The sequence below is a fragment of the Emys orbicularis genome, chromosome 25, assembly GCF_028017835.1.
Source record: "Emys orbicularis isolate rEmyOrb1 chromosome 25, rEmyOrb1.hap1, whole genome shotgun sequence".
Lineage (NCBI taxonomy): Eukaryota > Metazoa > Chordata > Testudines > Emydidae > Emys > Emys orbicularis.
This window is the reverse complement of record NC_088707.1, coordinates 4,843,121-4,864,561: the sequence shown is the minus strand read 5'-3', so window position 1 is coordinate 4,864,561 and position 21,441 is coordinate 4,843,121. Positions and strand designations below refer to the sequence as shown.

The 21,441-nt window shown below is 60.3% G+C and overlaps 1 protein-coding gene across 1 annotated transcript in view; it reads left to right on the top strand.

Annotated features, from left to right (window-relative positions):
• The window catches only part of ARHGAP23 (Rho GTPase activating protein 23), a 40,948-nt gene extending 28,219 nt beyond the window's left edge, over nucleotides 1–12,729 (top strand). Inside the window, exons 14-23 of the mRNA XM_065422819.1 lie at nucleotides 1,074–1,229; nucleotides 2,126–2,204; nucleotides 4,084–4,157; nucleotides 4,601–4,690; nucleotides 5,611–5,736; nucleotides 6,412–6,453; nucleotides 6,884–6,977; nucleotides 10,483–10,514; nucleotides 11,555–11,830; nucleotides 11,864–12,729. Of these exons, the coding sequence (XP_065278891.1) occupies nucleotides 1,074–1,229; nucleotides 2,126–2,204; nucleotides 4,084–4,157; nucleotides 4,601–4,690; nucleotides 5,611–5,736; nucleotides 6,412–6,453; nucleotides 6,884–6,977; nucleotides 10,483–10,514; nucleotides 11,555–11,830; nucleotides 11,864–12,712 (1,818 nt within the window). The 3' untranslated portion in view covers nucleotides 12,713–12,729. The remainder of the gene's footprint in view (nucleotides 1–1,073; nucleotides 1,230–2,125; nucleotides 2,205–4,083; nucleotides 4,158–4,600; nucleotides 4,691–5,610; nucleotides 5,737–6,411; nucleotides 6,454–6,883; nucleotides 6,978–10,482; nucleotides 10,515–11,554; nucleotides 11,831–11,863) is intronic.
• The last annotated feature ends 8,712 nt before the right edge of the window (nucleotides 12,730–21,441 follow it).

Genomic DNA, 21,441 nt, shown 5'->3' with positions numbered 1-21,441 from the left:
CCCTTTGCGGGGGCTTTGCCCCCCCCCCCGCCATTCTTTTGTTCTCCTCTATGTTCCCTCCCAGTCTGGGCTCGAGGCCCAGCTGAGCTGGGGCCTGAACTGTGCTTCCGTCCTCTCTCCTTGCCCGGCTTTACTGCCAGGGCAAAGGTGGGGCTCCGCTGCCTTCGCTGCATCTTGCCTGGGGGTGGGCTGGCAGCTGCCACTCCAGCTGTGCCCATCTCTGATCCCCCCACCCCTTCACATCTGGCAGCTGCCATTCCAGCTGTGCCCTCTCTGATCCCCCCACCTCCTTAACATCTGGCAGCTGCCACTCCAGCTGTGCCCTCTCTGATCCCCCCACCCCCTTCACATCTGGCAGCTGCCATTCCAGCTGTGCCCATCTCTGATCCCCCCACCTCCTTAACATCTGGCAGCTGCCACTCCAGCTGTGCCCTCTCTGATCCCCCCACCCCCTTCACATCTGGCAGCTGCCACTCCAGCTGTGCCCATCTCTGATCCCCCCCACCCCTTCACATCTGGCAGCTGCCACTCCAGCTGTGCCCTCTCTGATCCCCCCACCCCCTTCACATCTGGCAGCTGCCATTCCAGCTGTGCCCATCTCTGATCCCCCCACCTCCTTAACATCTGGCAGCTGCCACTCCAGCTGTGCCCTCTCTGATCCCCCCACCCCCTTCACATCTGGCAGCTGCCACTCCAGCTGTGCCCATCTCTGATCCCCCCCACCCCTTCACATCTGGCAGCTGCCATTCCAGCTGTGCCCTCTCTGATCCCCCCCACCCCCTTCACATCTGGCAGCTGCCATTCCAGCTGTGCCCATTGCTGATCCACCCCACCTCCTTAACATCTGGCAGCTGCCATTCCAGCTGTGCCCATTGCTGATCCACCCCACCTCCTTAACATCTGGCAGCTGCCATTCCAGCTGTGCCCATCTCTGATTCCCTCCCCCCGCCTCCTTAACATCTGGCAACTGTCACTCCAGCTGTGCCCAGCTCTGATCCCCCTCTCCCGCACACACTGAACAGTGGATCCTCCCTGTGGTCTCAGCTCCTTCAAGCTGTGCCTGTTCCCCGCAGAACGTCCCGCTGATCGTGGAGGCCTGCTGCAAGGTGGTGGAGGACAAGGGGCTGGAGTACATGGGCATCTACCGCGTGCCCGGGAACAACGCCGTGGTGTCCAGCCTGCAGGAGCAGCTCAACAAGGGAAGCACCGAGATCAACCTGCAGGACGAGGTGCCTCCCTCGGCAAAACTCCCGTGTGCCGCCCCCAGAACTGGGGAGGGAAAGTACAGGGGCCAAGCGCCAGTCGCTCAGGATTGGCCCGGCTGCCTGTCTGTCAGGACGTAGGGGAGGGCAGGCCAAACCTGAGGGAGCAGCATTGTGACCTGGCGAGCGGGGTCGCAGCTCCACTCGTGTCTGACCCGGCTGCCCGAGGCTGCCAGGTTTGCCTGTGGGCAGAGCAGCCCCTGGGCGAGAGCCTGGCGTGGCCCCAGCCCCCCATGCCAGTGCCACAAACCAGCAGGCTGCAGCTGCCAGCTGTTACATTGTGCAGAGCAGCAGCGCCCCCTAGTGGCCCGGCCGGCTAGTCCCGGTGACTCTGCCCTGTAATAACACCCAGCACGCAAAGAGCAGGTTTCATCTGCCAAGTGCCCTGGGGGGCAGGAATGGGAATTAACCAGGGTGGGGTGTGTGGGGCAGGGACACGTCTTGCCTCACATCTTCCTGTTAGCTCCTTTTCCAAGGGGGGCGGCGACACTTGTGGGGCGCGCCCGCTGATGGGTGCCGGGGCCACTTACGCCCAGCTCGCCCGCTCCACATCCTGTGGGGCTGGCACGGCCAGAAGAGTTACACTCCTCACTGCAGGCTGCCCCTGGCTCCTGCTGTCCTGGAGGTGGCCAGGAGCCTCCCCGGCGCCCTCTCCTGGGCGGGCATTGCTAGTAGTTGCTCTTGCCCAATGTGGCAGAGGGGCTGGTTAGCTTGATGCCAGCGGTGAGGCCCCTGTGGCTCTCCCAGGCCTTAGGCTCTGAGGTTCCCCCCAGCAGTGATGGAGCACCCCACTGGCCTGCCCGCTCTCGGCCTTCCCACCCCAGGCAGCCTCCCCCTAAGCACCGCCTCCTCTCCCCACACAGAGATGGCAGGACCTGAACGTCATCAGCAGTCTGTTGAAATCCTTCTTCCGGAAGCTCCCGGAGCCCCTGTTCACAGACGGTGAGTCTGGGGAGTAGCCCTACCCCCCAGGACACACAGGCAGACGACACACGCGCCCGCACAGATCCACTGGTCTCACACGCGCACACTCACACAGCTGGAGGACACACACACGCATGCACAGCCAGAGATATGATTAAATTCAATAAGGACAAATGCAAAGTACTCCACTTAGGAAGGAACAATCAGTTGCACACTCCCAAAATGGGCAATGACTGCCTAGGAAGGAGGACAGCGGAAAGGGATCTAGGGGTCATAGTGGATCACAAGCTAAATATGTAGGGTGACCAGACAGCAAGTGTGAAAAATCGGGACAGGGTATGGGGGGTAATAGGAGCCTATATAAGAAAAAGACCCAAAAATCGGGACTGTCCCTATAAAATCGGGACATCTGGTCACCCTATAAATATGAGTCAACGGTGTAACGCTGTTGCAAAAAAAAAGCAAACATCATTCTGGGCTGTATTAGCAGGAGTGTTGTAAGCAAGACACGAGAAGTAATTATTCCGCTCTACTCCACGCTGATTAGGCCTCAATTGGAGTATTGTGTCCGGTTCTGGGTGCCACATTTCAGGAAAGATGTGGACAAATTGGAGAAAGTCCAGAAAACAACAACAAAAATGATTAAAGGTCTAGAAAACATGACCTATGAGGAAAGATTGAAACAATTGGGTTTGTTTAGTCTGGAAAAGAGAAGACTGAAAGGGGACGTGTAACAGTTTTCAAGTATGTAAAAGGTTGTTACAAGGAGGAGGGAGAAGAATTGTTCTTCTTAACCTCTGAGGATAGGACAAGAAGCAATGGGCTTAAATTGCAGCAAGGGAGGCTTCAGTTGGACATTAGGAAAAACTTCCTGTCAGGGTGGTTAAGCACTGGACTAAATTGCCTGGGGAGGTTGTGGAATCTCCATCATTGGAGATTTTTAAGAGCAGGTTAGACCAACACCTGTCAGGGATGGTCTAGATAATACTTAGTCCTGCCATGAGTGCAGGGGACTGGACTAGATGACCTCTCGAGGGCCCTTCCAGTCCTATGATTCATTCTCAATCTCTCTCTCAGACGCATGCACAGCCGGAGGGGACACACGCGCGCGCACACACAGCCGGAAGACACACACACAGATCCAGATGTCTCTCACACACACGCTTGTGCACACACACATACAGCCGGAGGACACACGCGTGCACACACAGCTGGAGAGGACACAAACACACACAGATCCAGATGTCTCACACACACACGCTTGTGCACACACACATACAGCCGGAGGACACATGCGCACACACACAGCTGGAGGGGACACACACACACACAGATCCACAGGTCTCACACACACACATCTGTGCGCACACAGCTGGAGAGAGCTCTCTCTCTTGCTGCGTTGATGTGACTAAACCCCACTTGGAGCCCCTCCTCTCACCCCCACCTCCCTACTGGATGTGTGACCCCTTCATTGGCACACTGCTCCGCTCGCTGCCTGGTGATCTGCCCTGGGAACCCCGTGGCCACGCAGCACCTCCCAGAGCCCCCTAGCTATAGACTGCCCCACTTCACCTGCTGTCTCTGCATTACCCATGTGCCCTCTGCTGCCAGCACTCCCTGAGCACCACGCTCAATCTGTCTGTTCAGAGCCTTCCGGGTACTGTCACCCAGAGCCCCCTCGCTGCCCCACGTCCTTCCTTCCCCCCGTGCCCCAGCCAAATGCCGAATGCCGCCTGCGTCCTGGCCTGATGGCTCCTCTCTTCTCTGCCCCTCGGCGGCGTCTCTAGCAGGGCTTCACCCCCGGCCCTGGTCCAGCGGGCACTGCCCTGGTGCGCTCCACCAGGGCCATGCTTGGCAGGGCCATTGAACCTGGCCTCTCTGCGTGTCTGGCTTTCAGATAAGTACAACGACTTCATCGAAGCCAACCGGATAGAAGATGCCAGCGAGAGGATGAAGACGTTGCGGAAACTGGTACGGGGCCCTTCCCTCGAGGCTGTGGGTCCCTCGGGGGCATGGGGAACCCTCCGCAGGTCCCCTGGCCACAGCCCTCAAGCAGGGGTATCCCTCCGAGCCCCCAAACCTCCTGCCTGTGGGCAGGGAGCAGGTATCAGCCCCGTCCCAGGAACGACTCTCCCTCCCTTTCCAGCCTGTCTGGTAGGCTTGGCCTGCCCAGCGTGTGAGGGGATCCCAGCACTGTCCTGAGGCTGGGGGTGGGGGCAGAGCCCCGTCTTGCTCCCTCTTCTGGCCTGGAAAAGTGGAGGTGTGTGCAGTGGGGGGCAGAGGAAGAACGGAGGGGCCGATCCGGGATGAGGAGGGTCCTAGCGGGGAAGGAGTGAGGCTGGGATGGGGAGGGAGGGTCCCCGTCCCTCTCTGTGGCTGGCCAGGCATTCACGCTGCTTCTGCGCTCCCACCAGATCCGGGACCTGCCGGGGCAATACTACGAGACGCTCAAGTTCCTGGTGGGGCACCTGAAGACCATCGCGGACCACTCCGAGAAGAACAAGGTACCGTTGCCCCCGCCTGGCCCCCACCCAGCCAGCCCCCGCACCCTGCTAGAGAGCCCGGGGTCCCCAGGGCCGCGGATTCTCTGTGTGCGGGACGCCTGGTGCTCTCCAGGGCCCCAGTGCTCCGTGGTCTGTGCCCCAGGCCCCCAGCAGGGCGTGGACGTGAAAAGCTAGAGCCGAGTCCCTGAGCAGCGCTGCGTGTTGGTACCGAACGGGTATCTGGGGGTCTCAGCTGGGATCGCACGCAGGGCAGCCAGCCCCCTCGCTGCTTGTGCGGCTGCCATGACACGTCTGCCGTGATCAGAGCTAGTGTGGGTGTGTCTGCCCGTGCAGGGGGTCCCGCCTCCAGCTCCAGGCGTAAACGTGCCCTAAGTAACTTGCCCAAGGTCACCTGGGAAGTCTGTGGCAGAGAAGGGGATTGAGGCTAGAGCCCTGCCGGCTGGGATATCCTCCTTTCCTGGACCGGGAAGAAAGGCTCAAAAGCCAAGTGGAGAGGGAGGCAGCGTTCTCTAATGGTTAGAGCAGGCAACTGGGAGTCAGGACTGCTGGGTTCTGTCCCTGGCTGTGACAGTGTTGGCCACTGCCTCAGTTTCCCCATCTGTAGGAAGGGGATGATCACCCTAACCCACCGGTGCTGGGAAAGGGACTGTGAGTTAATTGGTTAATATGAGAGCAGGTGGGACGGGTTGCAGTGAGGCCGATGGCAGGACAGGGTGTTTGCCGGCCCTTCCCCCAGGCTGGGGATTGATGTGATTTTATCGCTGGGCGCTTACAGCCCAGGGCCTTGGCATGAGACTGTCCGATCCCAGAGGGGGGCCCACGGGCACAGGCTGTGCTCAGGCTGCTGGCCGTGGGGTGAGAGCACCCCTGGGACCCAGGAGTGGGGCTGGCTGCCGAGACTGTAACCCCCCTGTTTGCAGATGGAGCCCCGGAACCTGGCCCTGGTCTTCGGCCCCACGCTGGTCCGCACGTCCGAGGACAACATGACGGACATGGTGACGCACATGCCAGACCGCTACAAAATCGTGGAGACCCTCATCCAGCACGTAAGTGACAGGTGGCCCCTTGCTCAGCCCCGCGCTTCACTGGGCCGGACGGGCCCCCGGTGCCCTGCTCCCACCTCTTCCCCCCACGCTCTGCTGGGCAGGACGGGCCCCCGGTGCCCTGCTCCCCCCATGCTCTGCTGGGCAGGACGGGCCCCTGGTACCCGGCTCCCCCACCCACCTCATTTTCCCCATGCTTTACTGGGCAGGCTGGGCCCCCGGTGCCCTGCTCCCCCTGGGCAGGCTGGGCCCCCGGTGCCCTGCTCCCCCTGCTCTTTGCCCGTCTTACCAGGCTGAAGGGAAACTTCCCTCCTTGGGAGCCGAACGTCAGTGGGTCGGGGTTGGACTTTTCTGCACAGTCGGGATCAGCTCCCTGTGTGGTGCGGGGTGTGTAGGGTCAGACAGCAGGGGGCGGGTGCCCCGGGGCTGTGGGCCAGGCTGGAGGGGAGGGGGGGTGCCAGGCCGTGGGGCGGAGAGGCCTGCAGAGACAGACTGGGACTCGCGCATTCAGATCTCCGTGCCGGGCGGGGACAACGCGGGAATGAATCTGGCAGCAGCCAGGCGACCTGGAGCCAGTCACCCGCCCTCCCCGCCTCCCTTGCTCCCCCCACCCCCCCGAGATGTTGTACTGCCGTCCTGCTGTGCTCTGACCCTCATCCCCTCTCCTTGCTCCCGCAGTCGGACTGGTTCTTCAGCGACAAGGAGGACAAGGGGGAGAAGGTGAGTCCCGGGCTGGGGGAGCAGGGGGGTTGGCTCCCTGGCCGTCGGTGGGCACCTGTCCAAGCCGTTGGAGGGCTGCTCGCCTCTGGGGACAGCCGGTCCCCGAACGCACCCCCTGAGCTCTGCATGCATGGTCTTCGCGACGCCAGCCTGGGGGCAGCCTCTCTCCTGCCCCCTGCTGGAGACCCCGGTGGGGGGGAGGCCAGCTGGTTCCCTGTGTGTGAACAGCGCCCCCCTCTGCCCAAGGCCAGAACGCTCAGCCCCTGGGGAAGGACCCTGCCAGGGTGAGCAGCTCCCCCTGGGGGGCTCTGTCCAGCACTGCCGCCCTGCTGGCAGGACAGGGGGCACTCGGCAGACAGAGCGGAAGGGAGTCAGGGGGCTGGGCCCAGGGGCTCCTCCGCTCACCACTCTCCCCCCGCTGCCGTTCCAGACCCCTGTGGACGAGAAGGAGGCGCAGTCGGTGCCGAACATCGAGTACCTGCTCCCCAACATCGGGAGGACGGTGGTGCCAGGGGACGCCTCAGGTGAGGGGGCACAACCGGGGGGGGCAAAGGGGAAGGCTCCAGTTGTGGGGCCGTCAGGGCTCAGCCGGCAGCACCGGAGGAGGAGTGACCTCACAGGCAATCCACCTCCACAGGAGTTACTGGGCCACTGCTCCTGGGCCAGGCCAGGGCTCTCCCCATCAGGCACCCCCCGCTGGGCAAGCTGGGGATCCCCCTGCGGGAACCTCCTCCCTGGGCACCCCCAGCAGCCCCCTCCCTGGGCACACCCCTCTCAAGCGGCTGCTGATCCGCAGGGTAGCTGGGGACCGGGGCTCCCACCTGCCCTAAGTGACCCAGGAGCTGCCCGGCCAGTCCCTACAGCAGAGCTGCCCGTCTAGCAGCGGGCGCAAGCCTTCCCGGGCAGGAGGAGGGGCATTTCCTCAGGCCACGCCCACTGCTGAGGATTGGGTGTGATAGGACGGCTGGCACCGAGGAACAACAAGGAGCCAATCACTGGCCACGGGCCGGTTACCAACTGCTGTTGGGCTCCCCCTAGTGTTACTGCTGGGAAGTGCTGGTCTAGTGTCAGTGAGTTCCCCAGGTCCTCTCCTGCGTATCCTCCCTGATAGCTGCTGTCCCCGAGCCCCCCGCTAGGCCCCATCGTGGAATAGTCCATCAAACCACAGGGCTGCCCGTTGTTCCCTCACTAGCCAGCCAGCCCCAGCAGCTCTGCCACGGGTCTGCCTCTGTCCGGTGCCTGGTCCCTCTCCCCAGGCTCGAGCTGCGCGTATGGAGCGCAGCCACTTTGAAATGACATTGATTCTTTATGCTCTTTCCTTAAACGTCTCTCTGCTGTCGTCTTCTCCCTCCTCCTCCTCCAGCGGATCTCCTGGAGCTCTAGAGCGGGTATAGTGCTGCTGCTTGGGTGCATTGCTCATGCACTAATTCCGTCGGGTGATCGTGCGAGAGCGGGTGCAGGAGGGGAGCCGCAGCCCTGCGCCATCCCCCCGGGAAGAGCGCCCCCCGCCCCTACCCCACTGCGCTGGCCACAGCGCACGTCACCCCGTGACCCACGTGGCCTTTCTTTGGCCATGGGCAGGGAGGCATGCCCCTCGGTACCTCTTTGCCCCCCCGGAAGGTCACGAGCCCCAGCTTGACACCCCCTGGTGTGGTGCATCCCTCTTGCACCACCATTATAGTCAGAGGATGAATGATCTGGACCCCCCCCCCACACACACACACACATTCACCCGCAGCGTTGGCTACACGGGGGCCCTGCCACTAACATGCAGTTTTCTCTGGGCATTGCTTTGTGAGGGAGCACAGGGGAGCCCCTTGCCCCTCTGCCACCCTGCCCGCCTGAGAGCACCCACAGCATCGGGTCAGAGGCCTGCTGGTCCTGGTGCCCATGTCCCCGGAGCTTGGCATCAGCCCACCCGAGCCGTAGCTGGGCGCAGGGGGAGCCCTGCCAGCCGGGTTCTGTGAATGCCAGGGGCGCAAGCCTGGCCATGTGAGTGGGTGCGGGGGATTCCTCTGGAGTCAGATCAGCTGGTGCCACCCACCCCAGGGTGCTGAGGTCATGGGTGGGCCCTTGGGAGACCCCCCATCCCTCTGCCTGCCCAGGGTGCAGAGACGCCCCTTCAACCCTGGGCCTCTCCCCTCTCTGAGTCTTCCCAGTGGCCACTCAGCCCAGCCCCCTCCCGGCTGCGCCCCCCAGCCCCACACGACCCCTGCGCCCCCCAAGGAGCCCAGGCTGACCCGCCAGCCCCCATGGTTCACAGCAGGCTCTTCCCAGTGGTGGCTGGCTGCAGGTTCGGGGGCTGGGATTCCAGATCCTCCCAGGGGTCAGCGTTCCCCTCCTGGCCCCCCCTCTCATAAGCACCAGCCGCGAGTCCCATCCCTCCGCCGGGGCGGGGTGCGGGGGTCATTGTGTTTGTCCTTGTGCTTCTCAGTGTGGTGGAGTGGGGGCTGGCGCGATGGGTGCATCCTCTCCCCCCACCCCCTTTAACCTGCTTGCGAGACATTGCAGATTAACACACGGTCCACCCGCGGCCCTCGCCTGTGCATTCCTTGGGGCTTGCCCCTCCTCTGGCGCAGCGAGAGACCTGGGCTTGGGCTCGGAGCAGGCAGCCCGTGGGCAATACTGAGCCGCGTTGGCCCTTCGCCGCACACGGCCTCTGGGGTCCCGCCGCCCCGGGGTCCCTGTCTGCTGGGAATGGGCGTCGCTCCCTGACTTCAGATGGAGTTTCCACCACCAGGGATCTGCCGGTGGTCCCCCTGCTAAAAATCTCCCTGCTGTAGTATGGGGGGGGGGGGGGCATCGCCCCTGGTGGCTGCCTCTCTCCTGCCCCCTTCTTTAGTGCCAGCGGTAGGAACTTGTGCCTTGGCCCTGCAGGCCATGAGTCTGAACCGCACAGAGGGTCGGTGATACGTGTGTGGCCCTAGTGTAAATGGGGATCGGGCCCCTCTGGGTCTAAGCCGAGCTCAGTGGACATGTCCCCAGCATCAGAGGGGAGAGCTCCCCCCGTGAGCGCTGCATAACCCGGCCTGGGGCCTCCCCATCCCCAAGGGAAAGCCCAGGTGCTAGTGGAGTAACTCCTCCTGTGTTCTCCTAGTGCGCCACTGTCCCCTTCCCCCCCGTCCGTCCGTCCGTCCGTCCTGGGCTCGTGGCTCCAGGCCGTCAGCGCCACTGGCAGGACCCGTCCGGCTGCTGGGGGGGTGAAGGGGGCTCCGGCGACTGGGTGTTTCCCAGCTGGGCCTGGGTCTTTTCTCTCGTTTCCTTTTCTTTCCCCTGTGGCGGTGGCCGTTCTTTTCCCTCGTGCTGTGATTGACCCAGCGGTTGTGTGACCGGGGCGCGCGGGTCGCACACAAATGGACAGAGGGACCCAGAGATCATTGTAGGCTGCCCTCCTGGAAGCTCCTCCCGTGAGATCCCCAGAACGCTCCCTGACTGGGGGCAGCCGCTGCCTTGAGGCGCATGAGCCTCCACGGCTTGGCCGGCCGGAGCTGGGTGAAAATTTGTGGCTGAAACTTTTTTTCTGGCATCAGCAGCACCAGAACATTGGACAAATTCGCGTCAGTTTTGCCAAATTGTTCATTTTGAGGGCGGAAAAATAAATCTGACGAATCCTTTCCATTTGTCCCTTCCAAATGAGTTTTTTCTTTAAATAAAATTTGAGAAATTTTTGAAAAAAAAAAATTAAAAATGTTTAAAAATGGTCAGAAATCGAAACGTTTGGTCCGGCCCGAAACCAAGGGCTTTGGGGACTTTTTGCAAAGTGCCCCAAATTCCGCTGTTCTGGTGCCCCTCCCGACAGCTACACCTGGGCCTCGTTAATTTCCCAACCTGGGCGCCCCACTGCCAGTTGCTGGAGCAATGTGGATGCTGATCGTGCTGTTGATTAGAGCCACACGTGGAGGGAGAGCTTGGGGATGCCCTTGAGAAACGTCCCTCTGCTGTGATGCCCGCACACCCCAGCTCCCCCCCCTCCGCTAGCAAAGACCTCCCCCACCCACCCTAATCCCTGCTCTGTCTTTTGCGTTACAGATTCAACCAACAGCAGCTCTGCCAAATCGAAGGTAAGGACTCCCGTGTGAGGGACTCTCTGAAGTCTGGGGGGGTGGTTCCTGTGTGTGCTAAAATCTCCAGCTTTGCTGGGCCTCAGCCTCTGGCCCAGCGAAAGGGGCAGGAAACGCAGGGTGGAAATTCGGCGTTTTACCCATAAATTCTGTTGCTGTAAAAGCACAGAACAGCTTGCGTGGCCCTTCCCACCTCAGTCCTGGGCCGTGCTGTCCTGTCCTCCCGAGAGCAGCCAGACGGGCGGGTTCACGGGATTGCCAGCTCTGTATGAGGGAGGGAGGTCCAGGGGTTTACTTGGGTCTGATGAGGCAGGAGAAAGCTTCAAGGTGACTTTGCAGATCACAGGACGGTGGCATGGCCCAGTGGGTAGGACCCTGGCCTGAGAGTCAAAGACAACTGAGTTCTGTTCCTGGCTCGGCCTGTTGTGTGTCACTGCTCTCTCTCTGCCTCAGTTTCCCCTCTCCCCCTTGTCTATTTAGATCCTTTTGGGGAGGGAGGGTCTTGGCCAGTTTCTCTGAGCAGGTCTGCCCAGCCGGGCCCTGATCCTGACGAGGGGCTGTGCATGTCTCTGCAGTAGCCAGAATTCGAACTCTGGGTCACTCAACATATGTTTCATGCTGACCCGTGACATGGTTCCTAACTGAGTGGGGTTTCTGAGCCAGGCCCCTTTCCGTGAGCTCTTCTTAGCGTCCGTCCTGGTGGTTCTGCTGGCTCCACGGGCTGGCTGGGACGTGGAGGAGTGGGAAGGCACGTGCAATCCTGTGCCCTGAGAGATGGCAGCCTCCATTTCCCCAGAATGCACTGCACCACTATGGGACAGTGGCCTAAACATTTCCCAGAATGCACCACAGCATGATTGGATGCCACCCCCGATTTTCCCAGAATGCACTGCTGTGGCAGGGCGGCTGCGGCCAGGTCGGTGGCCTGAGCGCTCGGTGCGAAGCTGCCTGGGGCGTAGACGGGCTCGGGGCCGGGGAGGAGCCGTGAGCAGCAGGGACCGGGGCCGTGGCACTAAGCCGGGTGGTTCTCTCTCCAGCAGGGCTCGGGGGTGCCCCGGAAGGATCAGTACAACAAGGAGCTGCTCGCCATCTCCTTCATCGCCGCCGTCAACCGCAAGAGGAAGAAGCGGCGGGAGGCCAAGCGTTTGGGGAGCAGCACGGACGACGACTCGGAGCACGAGGCCACCAAGGGCGCCAGCAAAGGCAGAGCCGAGGAGGCCAGGGGCGGGGGCGCGGAGGAGGAAGAGGCCAAGGGGCCAGGGTGCGGCGCGGCCCCCGGAGAGCCAGGCCCCACGCGCGACGCTCCGAGCCGCCGAGTGAGCACAGAGGAGCAGGCGGGACCGAGGGAGCCAGCGCCGGACGCCCGGTCCATCGTCTCGGGCTATTCCACCCTGTCCACCATCGACCGCAGCCTGTGCTCGGAGGTGCAGTCGGTGGCCGAGAGCCGAGGTGACGAGGCGGACGACGAGCGCAGCGAATTCAGCCACGTGGAGACGGACACGGAGAGCAGCTTCCTGCTGGGGAGGGCGGGGCCGGGCGCCGGGCAGGGGCCCGAGGCGGAGAGCGGCGAGAAGGAGAAACTCGCCCGGGCCTCCTTCAACTCCCACCGGCTCATCCAGTGCGACACGCTGGCCCGCAGGAAGCTGGCGCGGCCCCGGCCGGACAGCGAGTCGTCCACCAAGGGCAGCCAGGAGTCCCTGCAGCCCCTGGGGGCCGGCGGGGAGCCGTGGGGCAGCGGGGCCCCAGCCAGGCCCTCGCTGACGGAGCAGATCCGCCTGCGTCTGCGCGGCTCGGCCGACGACATGCTGGCCGTGCGCCTGCGCAAGCCCCACTCCCCGGAGACGCGGCGCAAGAAGAGCTCCTGGAGGCGCCATACGGTGGTGGTGCCCGGCGGCCTGAAGGACCTCAACTTCAACGAGTGGAAGGAGCAGCAGACGCCGGGCCAGGGACCCCCCGTGGGTCCCGAGCTCTGCCCCCCGGACACCAGCGCCTCCTGCAGGGACCTGCACAGAGACAACAAGGACTCGGGCCTCAGCAGCCTGGAGTCGACCAAGGCCAGGCCCTCCTCGTCCTCGGCACTGAGCCACCAGGGCGGCTCTGGTGAGCAGCTGCACAGTAAGGGCCCGGAGGGGAACCCTGGCGACCGGGGCCCGGCTCCCACCCGCGCAGCTTCCTTCCGCTTCCACCATTGTCTCTAACCCCCGCGTCCCTCTGGAACCCGAGGCCTGTCTCTGCTTCCCCCTCCCATCTCTCTCGCCCCCTGTGCTGCCTCTTGTGGCGAAGGCTGAAGTCCCCTCTCTGGGCGGTTCCCCATCCGCACAGAGGTTGGAGCGCCCCCTAGGGGCCAGCAGCCACTCGCCCTGATTTTGCCGGCCTTGCCCCTTGAGCGTCCCTTGGCCTTTCTCACGGGGCTCCCTAGGCTGCCGGAGACGCCCCCGGCCGCGCTGCCTGGCTGGCGCTCGGGCGCGGCGTTCATTGAACGACCCTCCCTTGGTTTGGGAATGTAATCGTGAGTCTGTTTGATTTGTCTCCCTTTTTAAGACTCCCCCACCCCTGATGTTGCCAGGCTAGGCCTGGGTGGGGGATTGTCCGCAGCTCGGAGCGTCCCGGCCTCGCCACAGAGCCGGGATCCCAGCCCTTTGGGTCCAGCCCGCAGCTGGGATGGGCGGGCACAGCGCACCCACAGGAAGCACTTGGCCTGAGACAGGCAACCCCTCCCCGGCCTCCTGGCCCCCCCAGCACATTTCCTTGCGTGGCTGCGGGGTCCCTGAGGCTGCCAGATCCGCTCCGCTGTCCCCCAGACGTCACAGGGGGGAGCGTGCTTGGCTCTCGCTGCCCCCTCCCTTGGTGGGGGATCCCACGGTTCCTGCCAAGGGCTGCTCCCCGCTGACGCGGGGGGTTGGGGGTGGGGGAAGGATGCTCCGATTTCCATGAGACTGTTGCCAGCCCCCCGCTGCCAGCCCCCAAACCTCCCAGCAGGAGCTGGTGCCTCTGAAATCCTGCCACAGCTCTGGCATCACATTACTGTGCCCCTCCCCCTGCCCCCCTCGGCTCAGAGAAAGTGCCCCCTGGTGTGCAAGGAACTGCTGGGTGGCTTTGAACAGCGGGTCCCTGGCACCCCAGTCCCGCCCGCCCCCGAGAAGCTCCCCCCTTTCCCAAGCCAGTTCTCCCACCCCGGGTCAGTCCAGGGTGAGCGAGGCAGTTGTAGAATGGAGACAGGAGGCCGCGCAGACACAGCGCCCGCACGTGGGCTTTGCTCAAGAGCGTGAGCGTTTTCCCGCTGGCTCGTAACACTGGCGTGTGCATGTGTGTGCACATGCACTATTCAGGTCTGTGTGTGTGCACATGCGTGTGCACCAGTCGCATGTGTGTGTGCACCAGTTGCACCTGTGTGAGTGCGTGCATGTGCACCAGTTGCACATGTGTGTTCATGTACACCATTTGCACATGTGTGTGCACCATTCGCACGTGTGTGTGTGCACGTGTGTGCTATGGCTGTGCCCCATGGAGCACGTGCCTGCGGTGCCCTTGTGTCCAGCCTGATTCAGTGTTGGGTAATTGGTAGATGTAGGTGTGGTGGCATCATTGGCACCTGAGCAGGAGTGTGTGTGTTGGGGCCATTGGCACGTGCTCAGTGACCACATGCCTGCTGGCACCACGTGCGGGATCCACTCGCGTGAATGCTGGGAAATGTCCCTCGTGCCAAGGGGCCCTTTGTTCCCCAGCCCCTCCCCTGTGCCAGGCCGCGCCAGGTCCTGCGCTCTGCCAGGGAGGAGGTGCTGTTGTTTGCCAGCCTCAAAGCCACAGGGGAAGAAGCAAGAGAAGGAGCAGGGGCTGGGGAAGCGTAGGAAGGGGGCCCAGGCCATGGCTGGTTCAGTGCTTCCAGTGTGGCAGGGAAACCCAGCCAGGGAAGCAGAGCTACGTGGGCCAGCCAGGAACATCCCGGGAGGAGGGAGGAATCCTGGCCCCATTGCAGTCGATAGCCCCACCGGCATCACTGGGGCCTGGAGTTGAGTTCAGCCCTGAGCACTCGGCAGCTGCCCTTCCTCCCCGGACACAACCCTCAGCTGCTCTCTGCGGCCCGAGGCCTCCTGGCCCTGGACAGGCGGGTTCACACTCCGCAGCTAAGCCGTGCAAAGCCCCCTGAGGTTAGGCCGCCCGGTGGGACTCGGGCACTCCCAGCGGGGGTGGGCAGGGTGGAGCGGGTAGCTGGGGGCGTGAGCATTAGGTGACACCCCCAGGCAGGTCGCAGCCCCTTTGAGAAGCAGGGCGGGGCGGGGGGGGGTGTGAGCGAGCGGCGCGGGTGCGCACAGGACACACAAGTGGCACTGCAGAGAGCAGCCAGGCCCAGGGCCCGTGGCAGCGACGCTGGGAGAACTCACGGCTCATGGGATTGAGACTAGAACTGTCCTGGCCGCTCTGTCGAGTCAGGCCCTTGCTAGCAGCGCCGACCGGGGAAATGGCCCAGGGTAAACCCATAATGCCCATCGTGCCATCCGGCCCCGAGCCTGTTTCCAGCCGGGGAAGAGCAAGTTGTGGGCAGCCCAGTGTTAATGCTCTAGACCCGGTGCCGTGTGGCTGCGAACGCAGCAGTGCCAGTGCCCCAGGTGGTTTAATCCTAGTCACTACTTGCACAGCCCGGCTTTCAGCCCTACTAGCTCGCTTCCTCCCATGCCCCCGCATGCCCAGGGACAGGCCTGGCGTGTTTGCGTCTCACAGCCCGGTTGGTTCCCCAGCACTAACTGGCTGCCCCTTGCCCCGCACCTGGGTAGAGCGGCTGCGGCCAGAGCACCAAGAGAACTGGGTTTGAATGCAGGGCTTGCCGGAGCCCGGAGCGTGCGCACTTGCTCTGCATCGCCCTTGGAATGCACAAGGACTGGAGCATTCAAACCTCTGCGACAGGAATGTGTCCACCCTGCAAACCTCCCCTCGCCCACCCCTGCTGGCTTCACCCAGGAACTCGTTTGTGTTTTGTTTTCCGTCATACCGCCAACGTCCCAGTGCTTGTGCCACCCGCCCAGCTGGGGGCACCGGTCACGGCCTTGCGTCTCAAAGCGCTTTCGCAACCGATGCAGCCGCCTTCGGGGCAGGCCGCAGCAGCTGTAACAGGGTGCAGGGTTCGGGTTAAGGGCGCCAATGGGAACTGGCAAGGGTGCTGCAGGTAGATGAGGCTAATCTTACACAAACTGGAATTTGGCTGGCCTTGGCAGCCTGTCTCTCGCTACAGACATAGTGCCATGGAAGAGTTTTGAGTCCGAGTCGCAAGCTGCATTTCTCAGCGTCAGGAGAGCAGACACTGGCGTGAGCTCATTCATCCCAGGTAACTGGAGCCAGGCAGTGTACTGATTCTATGAACAGAAAGTCCCACTTTCTACCAAGAAAGCAAACGTCTGTCGTCCTATGCAGTGGTTTATATTTTTCCTCTTGAAAATGGTAAACTGTGTTTTCATGCTGCTAGACTGTGGCTCCCTTTTAGTTTGAAATGAAAACCAGCCCTCCCCCCGCCAAATCCAATGCACCCATCTCTGTGTTTAGAAAAAAGCCAACTGCAGCCCCGTGCCAGGCGATTGTCTTAATGAACCAGGGGTACTGTCTCTGCAGCGAGCGTCCAGCTGTCCTCTACTGCGCTGGGGCTACAAAATAACGCCACGCCACATCTTCCACTTCAAACTGCAGCCATTCCAATGAGAGGCCTTGGGAGGATTTTAAAAATAAAATTAAAACAAAAAAAAACGTACTCCAGTTTATGCATCGTTCTCATACTTTATGCAAATAATTGCTGTAAAGTTTTGTTGTTTTCATTTTTTGTGTAAATAGTGTCTTTAAATGTGTAACATATTACAAAGAATTTATAAGGATTTTTTTAAGAAGTTTCGCTCATTTAAAAAAAAAACCCAGAAGAAAACCACCAAGTGCTGTAACAGTGTTGAATTTTTAAAACCTTCCTGCATGTGTCATTTTTTTCCTTGATGTGTTGTAAAAGGTCAGACATATATATGGAATATGCAAAACTAAAAAAAAACAACCCACCTGGTTTGGCCCTCGCCGACGTACAGTTCTATATGTTGGAAATAAACTGGCGTATTCAAGGAACAGACTTTCTGCTTTTATTGAACTGGTCAGTTGGCTTTTTAGCAACCGAACATTCCTGCGTGGGCCAGGCAATTCCACCATCAGGCGCTTGGGGGCGTATCTGACACCGTCCTCAGCAGCTGCCTGGGGTGGCGATGGGCGAGCTGGACCGTTGGATGGTGCATTACGGCAATTCCCATGCTAACACTCGTGGGCCTCGTGCACCTGCTTGACTCAGGGCCTTTGGACAATGCCACAGGGCTGGTAATGTGATGGTGGCTCAGTGAAGTCTCGTGACGTGGGGAAAAGGGGCAGAGCTCGGGTGAATAGGGGACGTGCACCCACAAAATAAACTCCACCCATTTGGGCAAGACAATGCCAGGTCGGGGTTGATCAAGGCCCCGCACCTCATGTGACCGTCTCTGCGAAAAGGGGGCAGTGGGGGTGCAGCTGCAATCCCTGTGAGCATCGTTATCGTTATTACTTGTCTTGCAGGATTACCCGGCAGCCCCAGTGCTGGAGCAGGGCCCCACAGCGCTAGGTGCTGTACAGACACTGAACACGAGGGCGGTGGGCTCCTTTGCATGGCCCCACTGGGCTCACGTTCGTACACTTGCTTGCACGCGAGCTGAGTAAATCCACCACACGGTGAACAGCTGGAGGGATTGGCTGAGTTGTAACTCAGGCTCTGTCTACACTAGGGGCGCTGTCGTGTAGATGCTTCTTAAAGCGATGGCCAAATCCCCCCTGTGTTGCTGTAGCAACGCCACCTCCCCAAGTGATGGGCGCTAGGGCAACAGGCATTTGTCTGACCGGGGGTTAGGCCAGCACAGCTATGGGGCTCGGGGGGCAGAGGGGGCAGGGGGATTTTAGATGTAGATGAGCCCACACGCTGCTGCTTCGCCCCGGCCCAATACCAGCCCTTTCATGAGCCGGGGGCCCACACCTGCCTCAGCCTGTGCCCTAAAAACCTCCAAGGCCAGGCTTTGCCCTGTGACCCCCCCCCTTTCGACAATAAACATTACTCCAGGACCCCAGGAGGGGGGACTGAAGCCTGAGCCCCCGGTGGTGGTGCGGGGGGGCAAAGCCGAAGCCCAAGGGTTCAGTGCCAGGCGGGGGCCTGTAATCTGAGTCCCGACGCCAGCGGCGTATTATCGCCTAGGCCGACAAGGCCTAGGCCAGGGGCGGCAAATTTGAGCACCCACGGAGAAGCTCCCCTGCTCCAGCTCGCCGCCGCGTCCTGTTTCTCTCCCCTCCCTCCCAGCGCTTGCGCCGCGAAACAGCTGTTTCGCAGGGCAGGGAGGGAGGGGGGAGGAGGGGGAACATGGCGCGCTGGGGGAAGAGGCGGGGCCAGGGTGGGGATTTGGGGAAGGGATACAATAGGGGCAGGGAGGGGGCGGAGTTGGGGGCGGGACTTTGGGGAAGGGGTTGGAATGGGAGCGGGAAAAGGGTGGAGTCGGGGCGGGGCGGCAATTATTTCAGGGCCTAGGGGCGGCAAAATCATTAATCCGCCACTGCCCGACGCCCAGGGCTAAAGCCTGCGGACGTCAGTCCTGGGCGGGAGTGCTCAGACTTCAGCTTCGGCCCTGGGCCTCAGCAAGTCTAAGCCAGCCCTGGTGCCCTGTTTGACAACCGCTGCACTAAGGCCACTTACGTCAACAAACCTGACGTCGCCGTAGCTACCGCCGCTTGTTGAGGTGGTTTTATTAAGTCGAGCGGCTCCTCCCCGGCACAGCTGTCAATGTGCTAGTGTAGACCTGGCCTCAGTGGGGGACCCCAGCCTAGCGCTCTGCTCGCGAATGAACGCACACAGACAACGACAATCCTACCTGATCGCACACGTGGCACAAGGATCAACCTAGCGCTGACCGCGCCAGCCTCCTAGGAAACCTGCACCCCTTCAAAAGCCGAGGCTGCAATGCCATTCATTACCTTGCGAGACGCTAACAGTCATGGATTTAATGACTGCAGAGAGGTTACTGGGGCCCTTAGAATATGTTACCTACCCAGCCTAAACAAGCATAGACTCACAGGGACCGCAAGAGGGCAGCTAGTCCAGTCCCCTGCACTCATAGCAGGACTAAGTGTTGTCTAGACCATCCCTGACAGGTGTGTGTCTAACCTGCGCTTTAAAATCTCCAATGATGGAGCTTCCACAACTTCCCCAGGCAATTTATTCCTAGGGAGGTTTTTGATCTGCTCCACCGTGTATTTAGCTGCGCCGGAGTACGTCTACACTGCCGTTCTACACCGGCGCGCAGGCTGTAAAATGACAGTGCCTATGTTACTGTGCTTGGCCAAAGTGCGGGCGCCAGCCCAAGCCCGAATGTCGATACTGAGTCCCAGGCAGCTGACGGGCCAGCCCCAGGTGTGTAACTGCAGTGTAGACGTACCCTGAGCACCTTCTCAGCCCTGAAGAAGAGGCGAAACCCTGTCTCACCGACAGACGTTGGGCCAGTAAAAGATGGTACCTCACCCACTGCGTTGCCGAGGCTAGTCGGCGTATCAGCAGGGCTTGAGCATGGAGCGTCCTGCTGGGCCAACTGGCTTCAGTTAAAACCCCAATTGAACTGGAGCTAGAGGTTGGGGTGTATGTGTACAGGAATGGGAGTAACAAAGACTGCAGCATTTCAGCCCCCTGAGGAAGGCTTGCCCCAGGCCGGTGAGGATTGGGTGGTTGGTTAAGAGGCAGTAACAAAAGACAAAGCTTAAAGGGAAGACGTGCTATAGAGAAAAAAAAAAGGTGTTTTATTAAAGCCAGACACTCTGATAAAAAAGAAAATAAGAAAGGAAAGGCAAAAGAAAAAGCAACCCTTTGTCATTTGGAATTTTTCAAGTTACAATGATCACATTTCTCACAGAACTATCCATGGCATCCATATAGTTTATACATAGACCTACGCTACAGACAGAAGCCGGAAAAAGATTTACAAAAACATACAGACTCCAGAACTGTCCTTTACAACCAGCTTTGTTTTGTTTTGTTTTGTTTTTTTTCAAAACAGTTCACAATAAAATTCATGCGAGAGAGAGACACACACGACATTGTAGAAACCCCGAAAACAGCATCTAAAGTTTTCTTTTTTTGTCCTTTTAAAATTTGTAACCAACATACAGTCTCAGACGACGAAAGCAAGGTGTGGCATGCAGCAGCGGCTCCAGAGAGACATGCATAACTTGGGTGGTGCCTTTTTTAGTTTTTTTTTAGTTTTATTTTTATTTAAAAGTCAGAATAAAGTGGGTTTATTTTTAAGTCAACACGCTGTTATTGTTGGTCTCACACACAAGTTGAGTGATGCCATGAAAATGACGCACACACACACACGCACGCACGCATAGAAAACTAGTTGGCTTAACCATGGCGGGGCTGGGGGTAGGAAATGAAGCCAATAGAAATTAACCAAAACAAAATGCCCAGTAATTCCCTCCAAAGCCACAGACTAGCGTGGAAAATCTCCTCCCAGTAGCTAAAAGGCAGCCCCATGACACTATTAGTCACGGCCATCGTGCGAGGGGAAAGCCTTCGCAACACACAGGAGAATGCAGCCGATCACCTCAAGCAGCTGTAAACATTTAAACAAGTGCACCTTTGGGGCAGCTGTTCACAGGCGCCCAAGTCTCCTTAAAAGCCGATGGGAGTTAGGCACCTGGGCCTACGTGCCTAGTGAAGCATTTTCAAAAGCCCATTGATTTTTTTTTTCTATTGCCTAAGACCCAGAACCTGAACTGTGTTTAGCTGCTGAATGCCTACTGAAGCCAATGGGAGTTAGGTGCGTAAGTACCATGGAAGAGCTGGGCCTTAGGTGCTTTTGACCCTGTTACCCTATTTGTGCCTTTGAAAAAAAAAATCTGCCCCCACCCACCCACCCACCCGGCAGCAGCATTTTTTGCTAATTTAGTGACACCGCTGCCTGCACCCGCGAGCCCGTTCCAGCCGGCGCGAGGCCAGGTTGAAATCGAGTTAAGCACGTCCAGGTGAGGCCGAAGGCAGGGTGGGTGGGTGGCTGGCAGTGGTTTACCTGACTGGGTTTTAAAAACACCTTCCCCTCCAGTGGGGGGAGCACTGTGTGTGTGTGTGGGGGGGGGGGCTAGCCCTTAGCTACAGGGGTGAGGCTATGCCAGCGTTTCTATTGTAAGCCTCCCCACCCTTCCTACTCACACGCCGGCAGGAGCAAGAACGTGACGCACTGGCCCACAGCAGCATAGACCTGTCCAGTCCCTACCTTGAGGCACAGTGGGGGGGTGTCCTCCCCCCCATGGGAGCTGGAAGGCCTTCACCAGGGCATCTGGCCATCCTTAATACTGGGTGCTCTGCCCTCAGGGCTCCCCCTCTGAGCTGGGCACACCCCCTTCCTGGCAGGGCCTGGTGGGTGGGCACCCGTCACTCACTAGCGGCCATGAGACAAGCCATGACACTGCCACCTCCTGGCCTTTGCAGGGATGGTCTTTCTTTGGCCTGGCCCTAGGCAGGCTGTGGAAGCGGGTTCAGGGGGCCAGCGGGACGGCGCCGGTGGGGCGGGGGGTCAGTGGGGGAGGGGAGCAATCAGAAGCCACAGCTTTGCTACAATGGTTCACTTTGGTACTGAAATTTTTTTTATTTATTTATTTTTAATTAACGCTTCAACTTCTGTCTATTGAGCCTGGCACGGCTCGGCCCGAAAGGCCACGCCTGAGCATTTTGCCCCACTGTGTGAGGCCAAGCCAAGCCGAGCCGTCTGGCTCTGAGCCCGGGGCACAGGGCCTCAGGCTCGGAGAGGGGTGTCGGACTTCTAGGGGCTGACGCTGGCCCTGGGGTGGGAAGGGCTCGCACAATGCCGGGCAAGGGGGAAATAATCTAGACATAAAACCAGCACTT